This window comes from Piliocolobus tephrosceles, chromosome 3, assembly GCF_002776525.5.
Source record: "Piliocolobus tephrosceles isolate RC106 chromosome 3, ASM277652v3, whole genome shotgun sequence".
Lineage (NCBI taxonomy): Eukaryota > Metazoa > Chordata > Mammalia > Primates > Cercopithecidae > Piliocolobus > Piliocolobus tephrosceles.
Window position 1 is genome coordinate 27,431,889 of NC_045436.1, and position 20,889 is coordinate 27,452,777.

The 20,889-nt window shown below is 34.7% G+C and overlaps 1 protein-coding gene across 3 annotated transcripts in view; it reads left to right on the forward strand.

Annotated features, from left to right (window-relative positions):
* FSTL5 (follistatin like 5) overlaps window positions 1-20,889 on the forward strand; it is a 1,059,117-nt gene that overhangs the window by 47,564 nt on the left and 990,664 nt on the right. For all 3 annotated transcript variants that reach the window (XM_031935303.1, XM_031935304.1, XM_031935305.1), the window contains exon 2: window positions 5,569-5,710. In XM_031935303.1, the coding sequence (XP_031791163.1) occupies window positions 5,585-5,710 (126 nt within the window). In that variant the 5' untranslated portion in view covers window positions 5,569-5,584. The remainder of the gene's footprint in view (window positions 1-5,568; window positions 5,711-20,889) is intronic.

Sequence of the window (20,889 nt, forward strand, 5' to 3'; positions counted from 1 at the left end):
GACCACCAGATGGCTACAAGCCCCTGATATCCAGTACTACCTGGGAAAGAGAACAAAAGTCCCTTATTTCTAACGTAGCACCTCCCCCACCTCCATCCCCAATCTCCAGCCAATTAGCACCAAAAGCCCAAGAAGCTATTAGCTACAAATTCCTGCCTGGGGGTGGGAGCTGGGTGGCAGAGGGCAGGGACTTCTCTGAGGTCTTGCATGCACAGCTAAGCTCAAGATTTAACTTATAGTAACCCTTTCCTCATTTTAGTAGTAAAAAGCCCACACCTACGTGGAGATTTTTATGCTAATGGTACATGCGAACTGTGTTAGAGCATGTAGATACTGAGCGCATGAGCCAATTAGAGGTCAGCCTTTGCACACGTTACCTCACCAGTATTTTATGAATATTCACGTACAGCTCCCATACAAGAAATTCCTTCTAAGGCACTAGATGCAGCCTCACCCTTTGAGCAGCCTGCTCTGCGTCTCACAGTGCACTGCTGCTTTGCAATAAACTTCTTCGCATACTCTTACTTTGAACTTGCTCTCAAAGTCTTTTGTGCCACGAAGTCAAGAACCTGAGATGGCCCACTCACAACAGAGTGAGAGGCAGGTGAAGATACTTAACCTCTCTGCAACGATTGATAATGTTGGAGATTTTGCTTCATCTTGACACTCTTTTCATTCAAAGGCATGCTACGACAGTTTTCTACTCCATCTCAAATGCTGCATTTTATTCTTAAGGCAAAGCGTCAGTGGTCTTAGTTTTCTCAAGTGATTAGAAGTGACATTCTGGAGAATATGTAAACAAATCAAAATCCCTCAAATTTGAATCTACTGAATAACGTAATTACTCTAAATCCTACCCCCTGCAAGCAGCATGGCATGATTTGCCAGGCGGAGAAAATGAAAATGGCTTGATTCAAAGAAACATCTTATATTTTGAAGATGAGAGATCTCTGCCCACCCCCCCCACCATTTTAAAGTTTCACTTTGTTAGATCTGAAGTTAGGCAGATACTTTTAAGATACACATGCATTTTGTTTTCTTCAAGTTAATAATGAGGTTGTTTTCTGATGCTTTCCTATGAACATGGGGGTTACAAGGAAAAGTCACAGGATCATTATTGCACCATCTGTTCCAGCTGGTTTGTTTTAGTCACGTGCTTTTCAGTGTTCTCAGTGAGCTGTCAACAAACTGCCAATTAATTCTGAGAACCTAACAGGTTGTCAGAGGTTACTATACTGAAAAAGTGAGATTACGACACTGTTTATCATGGGATCGATTACTGCTGATTTACAAACAATTTCCAGAACACTTTCTGTGGATGAGTGAACTTTTAAAGATATAATAATGATATCTTTGGATTCTGTATCTAAAGAGAAATAAAAAGATGATCATGATTCTCTGAGCATACATCGAGAAGAGCCGTTCTTTTTATTTTGGTTACTGTTTGATAACTATATAAATGGATTCAATTGGTTTTCTTAGTGATGTTTCAAAGAAGAAAAAAATTACAAGGTCGTTGTTTACAAAAGATGAGCACAGAAACTAGGTTTTGTTCTTTCTCTGGTCTTTTTTGGCTATTACCTCTATACTACTGAGCTCAAATGCCTATGTGTAATAGAAATCAGAGTTTTCCTAAGGAAAACTGACTTTTGACTATCTGACTCTTAGTATTAGTTCTGTTTAGTTTTATTTGTGATACCACTAAATCAATCCAGCGGTATGATAAATTTTGCTGAGGTAAAGCATATATGTATATTTATTTTTGTGTAACTTTGTATTACTGAGAGATTTGGGACTTGGAAATCAGGATTATCAATGAAAACAATTAATTATGATTAATCATATAAGAAATGTAGATGAAAATAGCACAAATAGGTTGCATATACGGCCTTGAAGATTTACATACTGACTTATTTTTATTGACTTTTAGTGAAATGTAAGGCAGATATTTCTAGCTGATTGCCTTTGGGCAGACAAAATATTTCAGGATAATGTTGATCTAAGTCTGAATGCATGGGATCTAACAGAAGCTTTATAAGATTTTTAGTAACCTATTAAAATTCATTGTTAATTTGTTCTATATTTTATAGTGCGTGAAATAGTTGTAGTCATATAGAATATGTGTGTGTGTGTGTGTGCGTGCGTCTGTGTGTGTCTGTGTCCACACACAAAGAGAAAGAGGAGAGGGAAGAAGAGAAAGAGAAAATGAGAGGGAGGGCAGAGAAAGAAATCTTAAGTGAGCACTTTAAAGAGATTTCTGACCTCACTTGTACCCAGAGTCCGCATGGAAGGAAATTGTTTTCATGCCTCTTTCTTGACTCTCCTGGTGGACAACAGAAGCAGCAGATGTATTCAGAACCTTGTGGAAAATATCTCTTAACTTGAGCTGGTCCTTTTTGCTTTCTTCTTGGCTCTATATTGGATTTAATATCTTCCATCCAGATGTCTTATAAACAAATATTCACCTCTGAGAAAAGGATTAGGCTATACATCAAAATGACAAAAAAAAAAAAAAAAAAAGTGGCGGGGGGATGGGTGGCAAATGAAAATATTTACTTTGCTCGGGTTAGTTTTCAGAAGCTTTGTAGCATCATGGGAAATGGGAATTGCTTTAAACATTATCAGAATGTAAGGAAACATGATCTTTATTTTATCCATGAATGCAGAACATTTATGCATTCGTTTATTGTTCTGTAGGTGCCAGGCTATTTGCTAAGCCCGGGAGATGTAATGCTGAAGAAAACAAAAATAAAAGCAAACAATTTCCTGCATTAACAAAGTTTGGAGAAAAAACAAGATATATAATCCAATGGAGAAGATCAACATTTTTCAAATAATCATGGTTATGATTTATAATTACATCCCTGAAATGAAGGAAAATTGATCTATGGAATGAGTAACTAAAACAAGTCACTCAGGGAAGAGATTCTTGAGAGAGATATCTGATGTGTGAAAGTTTTTTGGTGATAAATGGGGCAGGGGGAAAGGGCCTTATTTCCAGTGGAGAAAATACCTTACAAAAGCCTTATAGCAGAGACAGGCAAAATAAGTTAAAAAAACTGAATGAAGTTTAGTGTCGCAGGAGGTGATATCTAGAGGGAGAGAGAAAAACATAGAGCCCTGACACTAGGAACTTGTCAGCTAGGTTAGGGATTTTGGTTTTTATCTTAAAAGTACATGAAAACATGCTAAAGTTATTAATGAGTGCAATAACATGATCACTCAGGCTCTCGTGTGGAGAGTGGACTTAAGATGCATATATAGAAATTTGGGGCCGGGCGCGGTGGCTCAAGCCTGTAATCCCAGCACTTTGGGAGGCCGAGACGGGTGGATCACGAGGTCAGGAGATCGAGACCATCCTGGCTAACACGGTGAAACCCCGTCTCTACTAAAAAAATACAAAAAAACTAGCCGGGCGAGGTGGCGGGCGCCTGTAGTCCCAGCTACTCCGGAGGCTGAGGCAGGAGAATGGCATAAACCCGGGAGGCAGAGCTTGCAGTGAGCTGAGATCCGGCCACTGCACTCCAGTCCGGGCGACAGAGCGAGACTCCGCCTCAAAAAAAAAGAAATTTGGAAGACTAACAAGGATGTGGTTCAGGCAGTTTAGATGAGAAGTGTCTTGACAGCTTGCAATAGAGTGAGGACAGTCAATATGGAGAGGAAGCAAAGTTTAGGAATATATTTAGAAGGTAGATATAAAAGAATTTAGTGATGAGTTTAAAGGGTAAACAAGAGATATCAAAGATGTTTCCTTGCTTTCTGATTTAAGTACACAGATGAATGAAAATCTGGAAAAGTGTGGCATTATGGGAGGGTGTGCACACTATGAAGGGCTGTTTTTGAAACATGAAGGTGCAACTGTTAAGTAAGCAAGCTATACCATTCTAGAGGTTGAATGTGAAGCAATATATGTAATTAAAACCAGAGATGATGTCAAGATAACCTGGGCTGAACGAATGAAACAGGAATATAGGTGGATAGCAATGAGATTTGATAAGCCACAATATTTAATGGCAAAATAAAGCAGTAGGCTGAACCTACTGAAGTACTGAGGAGTTTTCACAAAATCTACAGAAAGAGAAGAGAGAAATGTTATAAATACCAAAGAAAGTGACACTTTCTTCCAAAAAAAAAAAAAAAAAAAGGAATGGCCAGCATATGTCTTGTAAGAGTGCATTAGGAATGCCCACTGGTGTGTGTTTGTGTGTGTGTGTGTGTGTGTGTGTGATTGTGCTGGCTAGCTTTGAGAAAGCTAAAAGTCAGTTTAATGGCCTGATGCGGTCAGAAGCATAACTGAGTGGACTAGGGTAAAAAAATGGATGGAAGGATATATATAACTATTCCAGAAATTCAAAAAGTAGAGGAGATAAATTACCTTAAAACATAGGCCATTTACATCTGTCTAAAGATGGAAGAAAATAATTGGGAAAGGGAGTTGAAAATTCAGTCAAGAACCAGACTCAGTGGCTCATGCCTGTCACCTCAGTGCTTTGGGAGGCCACAGCAGGAGAAGCACTTGATACACCAGGAGTTCAAGACTAGCCTGGACAAGATAGTGAGACCCTGTCTCTGAAAAGTAAAAATAAAACATTAACTGAACCTGATGGTACACACTTGCCATTCTACCTACTGGGGAGGCTGAGATAGGAGGGTCATTTATGGTGCCATTGCACTCCAGCCTGTGTAACAAAGTGAGACCCTGTCTCTAAAACAAACCCAAAATACAGCATAGAGCAATGTTAATCAGTTGATTACATTTCTCAAGAAGTCAGACATAACCGATTGACTTTGACAGAAGAAAAACTCCTCTCTGTCACAGTAGGGAAGGAGGTGTGTTGACGAAAGTGATAAAGCAGGAAATACTTGAACTCGAAGTTTAGATTTGTATGTTTGGAAAGGACTTAGTATTTATACAATAATAAGTTTATGCCATTTTACAACTTATTTATATACAAAAACATAGAAAGGCTGAAGTAGCGCTTTTAGTTTAAAGCACTTGTAAAGCAATTTTCTAGGAAATGCCTTTTTAAATACTGAAAAAGTACGTTAGTAACTAAATATAATCCACCTGCATAGCTTCTGTTGTACTCAGTTAGTTTATTAAGTACTGCCTATCATAGACTATCTTATTAACTTCTCATCAATATTTACCAGTGAATTATAATAAGTCTATTAATATTTGTTCATCAAACATACTCAAATAAAAGTTTAATATTTATATATTAATAATTGTATTCTGTACAGATAATTAGAAAATTAAGTATAATGCAATATTTTCTCTATTTCCCCTTTTCTTTCAACATTTTTTTATTAACTCTTTTCTTACCACATTTTTATCAGTCCCTATATTTCTTCTTATTTCATATTTTGTCTGAATAAAAAAAGTATTTGTTATGATCAAAGGAATAATCTGTATTTGGAGATACTTACTTCTCATTTCCCTTGGCAACTACCAGCAAGTTTTCATTAGATTAAGGAAATTTATACTTGATATTAACTATTTCATGATACATGTTTTTCAGTATATAATTCATTTTCTCTGATTCCTTGCAATTTTACTTTTAACAGGTGAAAAGCAGTAAGGATGTTTAAGTGCTGCTCAGTTGTCTTGGTTCTTGGATTCATTTTTCTGGAGTCAGAAGGAAGGTCAACAAAAGAAGGAGGATATGGCCTTAAATCCTATCAGCCTCTAATGAGATTGCGACATAAGGTACAGTCAATATTCTGAATCTGCTCGTAGTGCCTGCCAATTATAAACTAAGCTATTCGTTTTCTGGTTTATTATTCACTTAGGTGCACTTACTTGAGAATATACTTTCAGTAGTTTCCATATGATTTTTAAAATGCACATTTTAATACATGAAATAGCAGTAAATTTGGAAATTTACAATTTCAAGATCTACTTCTTGACAAAGAATAGAGATGGTCCATTAAAAACATAATTATTAGAATTTACAAAGAGTAATACTAGTAAATTTATAAAGAAGTAAATATAAAACCCAATCTACCAGATAATTTATATTACTCACATATTAATTGTGATTTTAGAAGATTTTAAACTAAATAAGTGTTATGTCCTATGCTTAGCTTTGTTATAAGATAAACACAAAGTTATCTACACCGTCTGAAGATATATAGGTTGGCAAAGGATTTGTTTCCATAGAAATTATTAGAAAATTTCATAATATGGGTTTTTCTAATGTTGGGAAAATACTACACTTTTTATGTTAAATGTTTTGAAGTATAAAATAAACTGATATTTAGGCATATAGTAAATTATAAACATTAAATACTTATGATAAATTAAACTAGTGTTTTATTTTAATAGCAGTCCATGATACTGAAAATAATATTCTAAACTTTTTATTAAATCACATAATATTTTTTAATACATTTTTGATTTTTAAGAAAGGAAAAAACATCAAAAATAACATACTAATTATGGGAGAAAACTATTTATCTGTAACATTTCTTATTCAACTTGTCTGTAAGAAAGACTTTTGAAATAAACAAATAGATTTCTTTTTCCTTTAGAATTAATATATGCATTTACACTGTATATATTTTTGCTGAAATTATTTTGTAAGTATCAGATATTTTGATAAAATAGTCAATCTTTACTGGGACTTTTGTGTACCAGACATTAAGCTAAGCTCTTCACTGTATTATCTGATTTAATCTTCAAAACAATCTTATGAAGAAGTAACTATTTTCATTTTATAGGCAATAAATTAAGTCATAGAAGGGTGAAGGAATTTTCTAAATGCACACATTTATTAAATATATTAATTGGTATAAAATGAAGGATAGATTCGATAGCCAACGAAAAAAGAAGTATAATGTAAAAATATACTTTAATATCAAAATCATTGTAAAAATTCAGTTACATGTGAAAATAAATAAGTTTTTAAAGTTTCTAGTCTTGACATATGCAATTGGAGAATTGCCCTTGACCTACCACTGTTCCATTATCATTGCTTTCTCCTACCTCATGGACTAATAATCAGTTTTATCCCCAGCCGAAGTTTAGAAATAAATAACTTAAAGTTCTCAGAACACATTATTAATACAGTAATTTGATACATATTTTTATGTACCCATTGAATATTTATTCTGTGCTGTCTGCCCTAAATTATATGTCTTGAAATGAGGAATTATGCTTTACTTTCACATCCTTTTATTTCTGGCACCATGAACATAAAAGACACTGTTTAATTAAATCAATGGCAGAAAAATGACAGGTAGAATGCATGATGATGCTTTTCTGATTATTCCCTTGCTAAATATCATACCACTGGTTTTAATGTGTTAATATATACATTTATAAACAAACTATTTTCTTTTCTTTTTTTTTTTTTTTTTTTGAGACGGAGTCTCGCTCTGTCGCCCAGGCTGGAGTGCAGTGGCCAGATCTCAGCTCACTGCAAGCTCCGCCTCCCGGGTTTACGCCATTCTCCTGCCTCAGCCTCCCAGGTAGCTGGGACTACAGGCGCCCGCCACCTTGCCCAGATAGTTTTTTGTATTTTTTAGTAGAGACGGGGTTTCACCGTGTTAGCCAGAATGGTCTCGATCCCCTGACCTTGTGATCCGCCCGTCTCAGCCTCCCAAAGTGCTGGGATTACAGGCTTGAGCCACCGAACAAACTATTTTCTATTGAATTTGGATGCTAAAGAAAAACTTAAGTGTTGAGATTTAGTAAAGCTTTAAAGAAATAACACAGTGAGTTAAACTTGTTTGAGAAGCAGTAATACCTACCAAAAATCATGTAAGCCACCTTCTACTCTTTTATATATCTGCATGTCTTTACCACTAAATAGTTAGAAATAATATATGACTGTTGACTTTAAAAGCAGAGACAGAGAGTTGGCTTTAAAAGCAAAGACAGAGAATGCCTGGTCATACCTAACTTTCAAACAGCTTTGAGCAGAGATGAGATTTGGTGAATGTGTGTGTGTCTGTTCGTGTGAGAAAGTGGATGTTTGACAGGAATGACTGGGAATCCTGGGTTGTAGAAGTCCCTGTAAAAACCCCATCTTATACTTTATACTCGTTGTCAACCCTCATATTCAGTCCTCAGGAATTACCTTCTTTTCTCTGACACCTTGAAGATTGTATTAGAGCTTTTATGTTTGTTTGTGTCAGTCAAGACTATGATCCCAGAAATTTCTGGCCTTCCTCTTCCCACTGATTCCCATTATGAACCCATTGGGTTCATACATCACCTTATTGGTGAGACCTTACCAAACCATGATTGAAAATGGAAAGCCAAAAACATTCCCTATCAATTTATTTGATTTGTTTTCATCCACAAAACTCAACACCATTTGTCAAGATGTATATTTTACTTATTTTTTAGTTTGTTGGATGTTTTCTTTCATTAGGATGTGAACTACTTTTTGTCTTGCTCCAGAACAAGGATAGTATTGGGCGCATGGTACATGTTCAATAAATATATGGCGAATGAATGACTTTATCAAATGGCTATAATAAGACTGAGAACAAATAACATGTGTATCATATATACATATATATTTTTATTTATATAATTAGTTATTAATTAAAATAAGTAAAATTTCTTATCAGAATAAAGTCAACAGCATAATACTTCAAATTTTAAAAATAAATTATTTTAATAGCATCATATAAATTAATTTTCTCCTATTCATTATTTTTAACCTATATGATTTATTTAAATTGTAAAAATGTACATATTTATATTTTTAAGACAAATAATGCAAAATCCATTTGGATTATATTTTGCTAATGTTAAATATTCCTTATTGACTAGAAAAGTATAAAATAAATAATACACAAAATAGATTTTCAGGTCTGATAAATCATGTTTTACATTTTTCCTAGAAGAATGTAAGTACATTGAATCTGAACGAATAGATAGAGAGCTCATTTTTACCAAATATTTGTGTGCCAGCCATATAATGAATCCAATTTTGGAATCGAAAAGGAAAATATGAGACCTGTTTGTCAGATTACATTGAAATATTGTAGATGCAAATATAAACATATGCAGGCATATCATTTACAACTATAAACATAAATGTAATTGAAAATTTGTCTGTATCTTGAAATAAAAATGAATGACACAAGAATGTATCATGCTAATTACAGAAATCTTACTTATAATGCACAGATAAGAGAGGAAGCCGATCATATGTTTTATCCCATGTGTTTACTCAACAAGCATGTATGGAACGTCATATGTAGGAATTCATTCACTCTCTAGATTTGTAAAATACAATTACTAAATCCAAATTCCAAAAGAGGATTTTATTTACTACTTCAACTTAAACATTGCATACTCATATCATGCTAGGTGGTTTTATATACATTAATTGTTGTAATTTATGTAATAATCCTGGGATGTAGGGAATATTATTCCTGTTTATTCACATGACTTTATTAAAACCCAGAGAGGTAAAGTAACTTTCCCAAGGACAAGAGAAAACGACAGAACTAATGAGATCATTAAAGGCAGGTAAAAGCAAAGGTAGGACAGACATAGGGAAGAAAAGGCCAGAAAATAAATAAAGACAATGATGATAGTAAACCAAATGACATTGACCTCAGGAGAAATATCTTATGTTCTTTCAGTTTGTTTCTCTTGTTCCTCCATAAGCACAACCATAGAATCCCCATGTCCATTTCTGAAATGAATGTCTTCTCCTGATGTGGTTGTGCAGTCCTCATTAGGCCAACCTCCCAATAAAGACTCACTGGGAAGCAATACTTAACCATCCTCATTGCAGGTCTGTGACCCAAACTCTGTGTGTGAGCACAGTGTAGTAACTATTGGCAGTCTTGTGCATTTGTGAGAAAGTTCCTTGGACACTCGCAAATTTTGAACCGTCTTTGGAATGAGTGTACTCAGAGTAGCCATGATGAACTTGACTTAACATGTCTCCGGGCATTGACTGTATAGCAGGTACTCTGTTAGCTATATTCCATACATTACGTTACTTAATTATATGAATATTCTCATGGCATAAGTGATTTCATTGCTATTTTTGTAAATGGGGAAACTGGAGTTCACAGATATTTACTAATTACTTTTTTTTTTTTTTTTTTTTTTTTTTTTTGAGACGGAGTCTTGCTCTGTCGCTCAGGCTGGAGTGCAGTGGCCGGATCTCAGCTCACTGCAACCTCCACCTCCCGGGTTCATGCCATTCTCCTGCCTCAGCCTCCTGAGTAGCTGGAACCACAGGCGCCCGCCACCTCGCCCTGGCTAATTTTTTGTATTTTTAGTAAAGACGGGGTTTCACCATGTTAGCCAGGATGGTCTGGATCTCCTGACCTTGTGATCCGCCCGTCTCGGCCTCCCAAAGTGCTGGGATTACAGGCTTGAGCCACCGCGCCTGGTCTTTACTAATTACTTAATGTCACAGCTGGAAAGCCAGACAGCAGTACCTGGAAATGCACCGTCTCAATAACTTAATCGAAGTTACAGAATGAGTACTTTTGTAGTAATATGGCCTGTACGCAATGTATTTCCTGTTCTCCCCACATTCATGTGATAGTAACATAGGCTTACATGTCTTGGCACTTTTGTGCTTGGATAGGACCATGCGTCTAGTTCTGGCCAATGAGTTGGGAGAAGTGCCATGAAGTGCTTTTGGGCTGAATTATATCATAATTTGAAGGGGTGGCCTGCCCCTCCACACCTGTGAGTGCTTCTCGTTAGGTGGGACAAGAGACTTGAGAAAAGGAAATAATACACAGAGACAAAGTATAGAGAAAGGAAAGCGGGACCCAGGGGACCGGCGCTCAGCTTACAGAGGACCCACGCCGGCACCGGCCTCTGAGTTCCCTTAGTATTTATTGAGAATTATCTTTACCATTAAAAGGATAAGGGAGTGGCTGGACAATAGGATTATTGTAGGGAGGAAATCGGCAGTAAGACATATGAAAAAATCTTTGTAACATGAATAAGTTTAAAGGAAAATGCTGTGCCTTGAGATGTATATGCGACATCTCCATAAACCTTTTAGCAGTATTGCTCCAGCAAGTCCCACCTTATTCCAGCAAGTCCCACCTTATTCCTAAAGGCGTTTTCTCCTTACTCAGTAAACAAGGCACACAATGGGTATTACCCGGAGATGTTCCATTGCCCAGGGAGGGGCAGGAATTTTAGCCAGCAAGCTGCCTTCAGGTACTTGTTTAACAAAGACACATCCTGCACAGCCCAATATCCTTTTAACCTTAAATCACCTTCGCACATGTCTCTTGCAAGGACAAAGTTGGGGGTAGGGTCACAGATTAACAGCATCTCAAATACAGAGCCAAATGGAGTCTCTTATGTCTACTTCCTTCTCTATAGACACAGTAACAGGCTGATCTCTTTCTTTTCCCCACAATAATTCACATTGGATCACAATTGTAAAATCTTCTAGAACTCTCTTTTTTTCTGAAGCATTGCAAACAGCATCTGGTCAAGGTGGGGGCTTCTTAACTACTCCAAACTGCCTAAATAACTATCAGGAGTAAAATATCCTGACAATTAGAGATTGTCGTGGAATAAGAAGTGAAGGGTTTCAAATCACTTCACTTTGTACATCATTGGGATTTGGGAGTTGTTGGTTATTTCTTTAAAACCTTAGCTTTGTCTGCAATCAAGACAGAACTAGAACTTAAACTCACATCACCTTGTTACAAACCCTGTGTTCCTTTTTTCTTTACCATTTGGGGTCCCTGTTTCATTTCTACTCTTGGCCTTTTCTTATTCTCATTTCTCCATTATCCCTTTTTTCTTACTAGCTTGGTTGTAATTTTCCATCCCAGTTTAATCTCTGGCTATATTTATAATGATGTAATATGTATGTATTAATAGTTCAGCATATTAACATGTATCTAATTGGTTGCTGGTAAATCCTTTTGGGGTCAGTAACATAGCTTACAACCTTTTGTCTTACCTACAGTGCTGATCACACTGCTGCATTGTTTGCCGATGATTATAATCAAAGTCAGACTTGAGGGAAGATCTTATGAGGACAGACAAGAGTGTTCTTTGAGTATACCTAGTGGCACCACTTAAAGTCCTTAAAATGTTTTTATCTCTATTTAACCAGACACTACTATGTCCAACTTTGTAGTGCAGAGCTACTCCTGCAAATCTAAATTGACTTATGGTTCCCTGACTTACTAAATCAAAATGTTTATCTGTGAGGGTAGCTACTGAGTAAAAGGGGCAAAGAGTGTACATGATTTAATAATTCCTAAGAGGGTTGCTATTTATGATAGTACAGTATAATTCAAAGAATTCCTTTGTGGGATGTGATTTTTTTAACTTTTGGTATTAAAAGAGTGATAGATGTGGATTGTTGAAAACTGGCACTAGAGAACTCTAGGGAAAGAGACAAACATTAAAGAAAACATCAAAACTTTGACTGGTTAGAGGCTGTGAACCTTCAGGCCGATTCAGGAGCATTAATTCCTGACAGGAAGAAATTTGCTCTCCCTTCTGAAATATGTGATTGCTGGCAGCATATTCAAGAAAAGTCTTTAAAATGTTAATGTATTTTGCAGAGGTCGGGAAGCAATGTGGACCACCATCTGAGAGCAAATATGTCCATGGTGAGAGGAGTTAAAAGAATATTAGTTAAATAATTAATTAACTAAATAGTAAGGATTATACTAATTAATATATTGATATGTTTATTCTGCATATACCAAAAAAGGCTGAATATTATCGATAAATCTCATAGTTTTTTCTGATAAAATAAATTATGTTTGAAAAATTTATTTTTTTCTGACAAATTATATCTCATTTTTAAATGACACCATCCTATCCCTATTTTTGTGATTGTGCAAGAACTATTGAAGAATAAGGAAAAAATCAGAGTCCTAGGTTAACAAGATCAAAGTGCACATAATAGTCCCATATTTTTTATAGATGGGAAAAATGAATCTAAGAAATATTTGAGTTTCAGCAAAAATGCTTTCACGGTCATTTAAGAGGCCTAGGCAAAAATCTAATCACGAGGATGTTTGAAAAAGTTTCAGTTATGCAAGATGAATAAGTTCTGGATATCTAATATACAGTATGGAGGCTATTGACACTATTGTATACCTGAAATTTGTTAGTAGGGTAGATCTTAAGTGTTCTCACCACACAAGCATACAGAAAGAAAATAAATGGTAAATATGTGAGGTAACGGATATGTTAACTGATGGTGATGATCATTTCAGAATGCATATGAAACATCAAGTTGTACATTTTAAATATATACAATTTTCTGTCAGTTTTACCTCAATAAATCTGGGGAGGGGAGAAAATATTAAAAGCAACTCGTTTTATTAGAAATGCTCTCTACCTGGATTATCCATAGGTTACATGCTTTTTTATTGTTAAAATTATCATGCTAATTGCCTGAAAGGAATTCTGTATTATAATGATGATTCCGTTGAGAGGGGTAGTATTGTTTTTTAACTGAGCTCCTCTGTCCTCTTTTCACCTTTCAAGCTCTAGTCAGGAAGGGAAACACTTAAGCAAGCTTTACTTCCTTGAGTGACTGAATAATATCAAGAATTGTGAAAGGTCTGAGATGTTAATCCTCTTTGCAAGCTCTTAAGATAGCCTGTCACACATAGTTTCATGAGTAGTGATAGAAAACAAAAGACTCCTGGGTCAAAGACAAAGGACAGTTCATTCTTCACAGTAGTAGCGGTAGCCAGTGTCATCATTTGGGCTAGTTTTGTAAGCCCAGTTTCCACAGGGCAATGCAGGTTACACTAGTGCACACCATAGAGTATGTTATACGAGAAGACCTGTGAGTTGAAGAATACCAGGTTTGTTTTATGAGCCTGTTTGTTCTTTGCTCTAGAGAAAAACATTCTCTTTATTATAGGGGACAGTAAGTGGTCATTTCCTTTGTTCCGAGTGGAGATACAGTTTCCATCTTACAAGGCTGTGAATACAGTAGCCTTTTGCTTAAGAGAGAGACATTTTCTGTATGTTCCAAGACTTTGCTATATAAGCATCCTTGAACAAAGAGATAGTCCAGAACAAATGGAGGTTACTGTCTCTGCTCACAAGATGTGCAGAAACATTAGAGACCCATGGAGAAGTGGCTACCAATACACATTGAGAGTACCACCTACTACATACTGGAGGTCACAATTGCCACTAAATACATTTGCTTAAGGCCAAAGCTAAATGCTGTGTGCACAGAGTTAATCTGAAAACCAGATATTTGTTTATAGCTTCATTCTACCTTTTACCTAGTTTTGTCCTTTTAAGAGTTTTAAGAAAATGCAAAGTTTTGTTGACCTTTGAATGTGTTGTTTGCATGTTTATTCCTTCAGGACAACTTTATTTGCTATTCTAGAGAAAACCGGCATTTGGTGGACTGAATTGCTTTGCTTAACTAAAACAAGTAAATAAAAGGATATATCTGACTTCTAAAATTCTCAAGATAAAGACCTACTACAGAAAATGGTCTTTTGATCTTTGACAATGCATTCCCAAAACAATATTATTATTATAGCTCTGTAAGTGGTATGCAAAATCAGTTGCTCTTTTACACCTTTATGACCCTACATTAAAATATTTTGCTTAAAGCTTTAAAAGTAACCATAACTTGACAAAATAGAGCTGCTTTCCTTTGCAAGTTTGAAGTTTTGAAATGCTAAAAAAGTGTTGCATTATCATTCTATTTACATCTATTCAACACAAATAAGTCAAAGTAGGCAAATAAAGTCAAATGTGTATAGTATATTAAAGCCAAGCTTCTCAGGAGTCCAGAACGCTACAATTATGTGCCAGCCTTAGGCACATACGATGTTTTCTACCACCCAAATACAAATTTTCAAGTGACCTGAAACACAACACTTTCTCTTACCCCACTCCCTCTTTCTATATTGTTTGTGTGTGTGTGTGTGTGTGTGTGTGTGTGTGTATATATATATATACATAATACATAATTGTTTCAATAGTTGAAAAAACTATGTGGATTTACCCTTGTTTCCAGAAAGAGTCACTGATCCTTTTACAGATAAAGAAGCATCAGAATATTAGGATGTAGGTGAGTTAAGCAGGTTACTGTTTAATTATTTGTTTTCTGTTGGACTTCCAAAGTCTTTTTACCGTTAGATCTCTTTGTCTTTTCTCACAATTTCTGTGGAACAGTAGTGCTAGATCATAATGATTAGCTAAAGAAAAACAATCAACACACCCAAATCTGCATTAATTAAGCACTTTGCAAAGTGCTTCCACTTATTCAAAAAATAAAATATAGGTGTGGTTGTTTTCAAGAGGCCTCTATGTGGATACTCCAAACATGTATATGTAGGAAAAAGGGTTATGAGTTAAAAATAGGTGAATCGGCTGGGCGCGGTGGCTCAAGCCTGTAATCCCAGCACTTTGAGAGGCCGAGACGGGTGGATCACGAGGTCAGGAGATCGAGACCATCCTGGCTAACACCGTGAAACCCCGTCTCTACTAAAAAATACAAAAAACTAGCCGGGCGAGGTGGCAGGCGCCTGTAGTCCCAGCTACTCGGGAGGCTGAGGCAGGAGAATGGCGTAAACCCGGGAGGCGGAGCTTGCAGTGAGCTGAGATCCGGCCACTGCACTCCAGCCTGGGCGATAGAGCGAGACTCCATCTCAAAAAAAAAAAAAAAAAATAGGTGAATCAATAAAGATACGTTTTCTAATCATTGATATTGATCCATTGGCAAGTTGGCTTTTGCTGTCACTCCTTCAATGTGTGAATTAATTATAAGTTATTTTCTGCATGTTTTATTATTAAAAATTCCATTGTGACTTCAATTAACAAAGCTCTGTGTTGCAAATGAAAAGAAATATTCTGGTTTATGAGCTTGACATTCAGCATGTTTAAGAGATTAAAAACCCTACAGTACACAAGCCACAATTGAAAGGATTTTATTTGTAACTAATATTACTTATTCCATTATTTCTTACCTTAGTTCTTTTGCATATGAACTGAGTTTTATAAAATAGTAGAAATTTCTGTTTTTTAAAAAATGTAATACAAATGGGAAAACCAAGAGCCTGAGAGGCAGAGATTTTTAAGTTGGTGATGACACAGCCAGACACTTTTCAGCTGAGAATATAACCCCAGATTTTCTGTCTTCCAGAACCGTTGTTTTCCTTTAAAGTTCTCTCCCCCAAATTAACGCTTTTCTTTAAGTCCAGCTTTTAACAATGAAAAATGCACATTCACTCATTATTTCAGCAAATATTTATTAAGTAGCTACTACTCATTAAGTACTGAATAAAACAGTTCAAATCAAGTTCTTAAATACACAGCTTGACTTGCCCTGACTGCTGTTGAAACAAACATTTCCAATGAATTAACTGAAAACATACTTCAAAACCTTATTTAGATGTGCAACAGAGGGATAGTTCTTCAGAGGGAGCCAATGCAAAGTTTGTTTTATAGGAGGTAGTCTACAAGAAAATAAATGCCAGTGATTAAGTATGTTTGCCAGACTGGTACAAGAAAAGCATGCTTAGTCTAAGACGTTGAACTAGCCACCTGGCTGTCTGAAGGCGATTGCGTGTTTATCAGCTGTGTGGGTTAAAACCATGGCCCCTTTCAAAGGTGAGTCTGTTACTCATAATACAGTCAGTAAGTAGAAACACCCAACAATAAATATCTATTTCCAACAGGCTGTCAAAATCATGCTCTCATATGTTATCAGAAATGCCAGCAGTGTGGTTTGTTTTCTCTTGAGTTAAGGGCCTCTTTGCTCTTTCTCACTGCTTTTTTCTAAAACAAACATTGTTTTCAGAGAATTTTAGGTTCACAGCTAAATTGAGCAGAGTACAAAGAGTCACTCTATACCCACTCCCCCACACATGCACAGCCCTCTCATTATTAACATCCTGTATCAGAGTGGTACATTTACAGTCAATGAATCTACACTGAATACACCTTATTATCACCCAAAGTCCATAGCTTGTAATAGGGTCACTCTTTGTGTTTTATATTCTAAGGATTTTGACAAATGTATAATGACATGTATCCACCACTATAGTATCATACAAAACAGTTTCATTGCCCTAAATATCTGTGCTTTGCCTCTTCATCTTTCATTTTCACCAAACATCATATAGTTGGAATCATACAGTATATACCTTCTGAGACTGTCTTCTTTCATTTAGTAATATGCATTGAAGTTTTCTCTATGTATTTTCATCGTGCAATAGCTCATTTATTTTTAGTGCTGAATAATACTCCATTTTCTGAATGTACCACAGTTTATTTTTACATTCACTACTAAAGGACATCTTGTTTACTTCCAAGTTTTGCCAATTATGAGTAAAATTGCTATAAACATCTCCATGCAGATTTTTCTGTGGACATACATTTTCAACTCTTTTGGGTAAATACCAAGGAGCATGATCACTGAATCATATGGTCAACATATGTTTAGTTTACTAAGAAACTGTCAAACTCTATTCTACAGTGGCTGTACAATTTTTCATTCCCACTAGCAATGAATGAGAGTTCCTATTGCTCCACTATCCTCACCAACATTTGGTGTTGTCAGTATTTTGCATTTTGGCTATCCAAATAGTGGATGCTATAGTTTTAATTTGCTATTCCCTAGTGATATAGGCTGTTTAATATCTATGAAAACAGAAAATGTATTTTGTCAATTGTGTATCTTTAATGATAGTGTCTGTTCAGCTCTTTTGCCCATTTTATAATTGGGTTGTCAGTTTTCATTTTGTTGTGTTTATCAAGTTCATTGTATATTTTGGGTAACAGCCCTTTATCAGATATATCTTTTGTAAATATTTTTTCCCAGACTATAGTTTGTCTTCTCATTCTTTTGACAGTGTTTATTTCTATAGAAGAAATTTTTAATTTTAATGAAGTCCAGCTTATCAATTATTTATTTCATGGACTGTGCCTTTGGTGTTATATTTAAAAGGTCATTACCATACCAATGGTTATCTAGATTTGCTCCTACATTATCTTATTTTTTGTGGATCATAAATTTATTGTGAATACATTCTTGCCAGGACAGGCATAACATTTTTATTGAAAAGTGTTTGTATTCTATGTTAATAATGCAAACTATGAATAATCCATTTAAATTAATGCAGAGAATTTCAAATTTGATTCTGCCTGAAACAGTAGTTTTACACAATTGGACATTTTATACACTTTAATATTTCTTCAATTCAATTATTTTCCTTTTCTTAAATCCTTTGGATTTATGTAGACATTTAGTGTGCTATAGTTAACAAAACTTATTGTATGTTTCAAAATAGCTGAAAGAAAATATTTAGAATGCTACTACACAAAGAAATGATAAATGTTCGAGATGATAACTATCCCAGTTATCCTGATTTGATTAAGTGTTGTATGCATGTATCAAACTATAATATGTACCTAAAAAATTATACAATCATGTCCTAATAAAGAGAAAAAGAAGCAAAAGATCTTCTATTTTATCATCTTTAAGTTTTATAGTCTTGTTTTTTGCATTTAGTTCTATGATCTTTTTTGAGTTAATTTTTGTGAAGGATTTAAAGTCTGTGTGTGGATTATCTTTGTTGCTGTTTTTGCATGTAGATGTGCAGTTGTTCCAGAAACATTTGTTGAAAATACTATTTTTGCTCGATTGTATTGCTTTTGCAACTTTTTCAGAGATCAGTTGGTTATATTTATGTGATTTTATTTCTGGACTCTCATTATGTTCTATTGATATGTTTGTCTGTTCTTTCACCAATACCAGACAGTCTTATTTACTATAACTTTATATAATAGTAAGTCTTGAAGGTTAATATTGCTAGTCCTCTGATCTTGTTCTTTTCTTTCAGTATTGAGTTGACTATTCTGGGGGTTTTGCCTGTCTAACCTTAGAATCAGTTTATTGATATCCACAGATAACTTTCTGGGGTTTTGACTGGGATTTCATTGAATCATTTTGCATTAACTTATTGCATCCCAGTCATTTTTCATACAATGGACAGCCCAGATGTGACATGCATATTCTCTCAGTCTTGAGCAAAAGTGCATATTTTTGCAAAATACATCAATATATAGATGAATGAAGATATGGAATGTCATCATCCCCTCAAACATTTCTCTCAGGCCTTTTCTCTGTCAATCCCTGCTTCCATTTCTTCTAGGGCAACCCATGTTCTGATTTTTTTTTTTTAACTATGATAAAATTTTATCTGTTTTAAGATTTTCATGTAAATGGGATCATACCATATAGCAGATTTATGTAATATGTTTTTCACTCAGAATAATATTGAGATTCATCTATGCCATTTTGATTATCAGTAGTGCATTCCTTTTTATATATCTAGTTAGAGGACTACTACCCAGTGTAGATAACTGCAGTTTTTGTTTTTTGGTTATTTTTGTCTTCAGTTCCTTTTACTATGATGGAAACTGGATTGGGATTCTTATAAATAAAACTGTTATTAACATCCTTATGCAATATTTTTGTGGTTATTGCAGTTTCCCTTGGGTCAATACTAGGAGTGAATTGCTGACTCATAGTGCAGGCATTTTTACTAATAAGAAACTACCAGAACTTTTTCTATAGATGTACAATTTCACATACCCAATAGCAAGGTATGAAATTTCCAGGTGGTCCACATTTTTGGCAATGTTTGCTGTTTCGGTCAGACATTCTGGAGATTGTGTAGTGTTATCCATTGTAGTTTTAATTTAACTTTCTTGTTAACTAGTAACTTCAAGCTTTTTTCTTTTGCATTCTGACTTTTCATAAATTTTCTTTTGTGAAGTGTCTGCTCAAATCTTTTGCCATTGTTGTAAATTGTTTTCCTTTTCATTTTTAAGTTGTTGAAGTGCTTTACATTTTATTAACTCTACAAAGTATATATGATTATTTATAGAAATGCTTATTTTATATCATTGTAAAATTTTAAGCTAATTAAAGCTACTGTTTTCCAGTTTAATATAATTTTATAGAAAACAGTGTTGATTATGACAATAAAAGGTCCATACTTGGACAGAAATTTTAAACATTTAATAATAAAATAATTGAAAGTTATAACTTGATACAAGTTACATATGATTAAAATAATTGTATATCTTATTGAAATGCACTTAAATATTACATATGCACACAAATATATACATATACACACATAGATATACACACACCATATTTATTTCACTAATGTTTCATTGCTAAAAAAAGTAGAAATTCCTCTTCTCTATTGCAGTCAATTTATCAGCCACTAAAGATAATCAGTTACACACAATTTAAGATTTAAAAGAGAACTTCCCTGATATATTATCCCTATAACTCATTTATCTGAGAAGATTAACTATACGCAAACTAGAAATGGCAGAAATAACATTGAAAAAAGTAAATTAAATCTCTAGGAAAAGCAATAGTAAAAAAAGATGTAACTGTTGTAATGAGACAATATCTCTTGCTTTATCATCTTGTATTTTAGATTTTAACAAGTCTTAAAAACGAACTACTATTTCATCTTAAATAATAAAACAACAAATGATAACCAGTCCTACTGAGTTCTGCATTTCTGTAGGTATGATGGGTAGCAAGTGTTAATATAGATTCAGTCACGTATCACTCATTGTATCACTTTCATTTCATCAATAGAATGTTGTTAACATTAAAAAATCTTTATATTAATCCTATAACTTTATTTTTGATTTATAGTTATATAGGAGATATATGTGAACATCTTTTATAACCTATAGTAAACTTGTTCATACTTAAGCAATATTATTTTGGAAAAAAATTAAAGCTACATTACTTGTCCACAAGAACTATTTCTTTCCTTTGAATGGAGAACACACATTAGTCAAGTTGTAGAGATACTAAGGGAAAGGGTATGTAGGCATCTATGAGTCACTGCACCAGATTTCTAGTTTTCACTCTGTTTTATGTT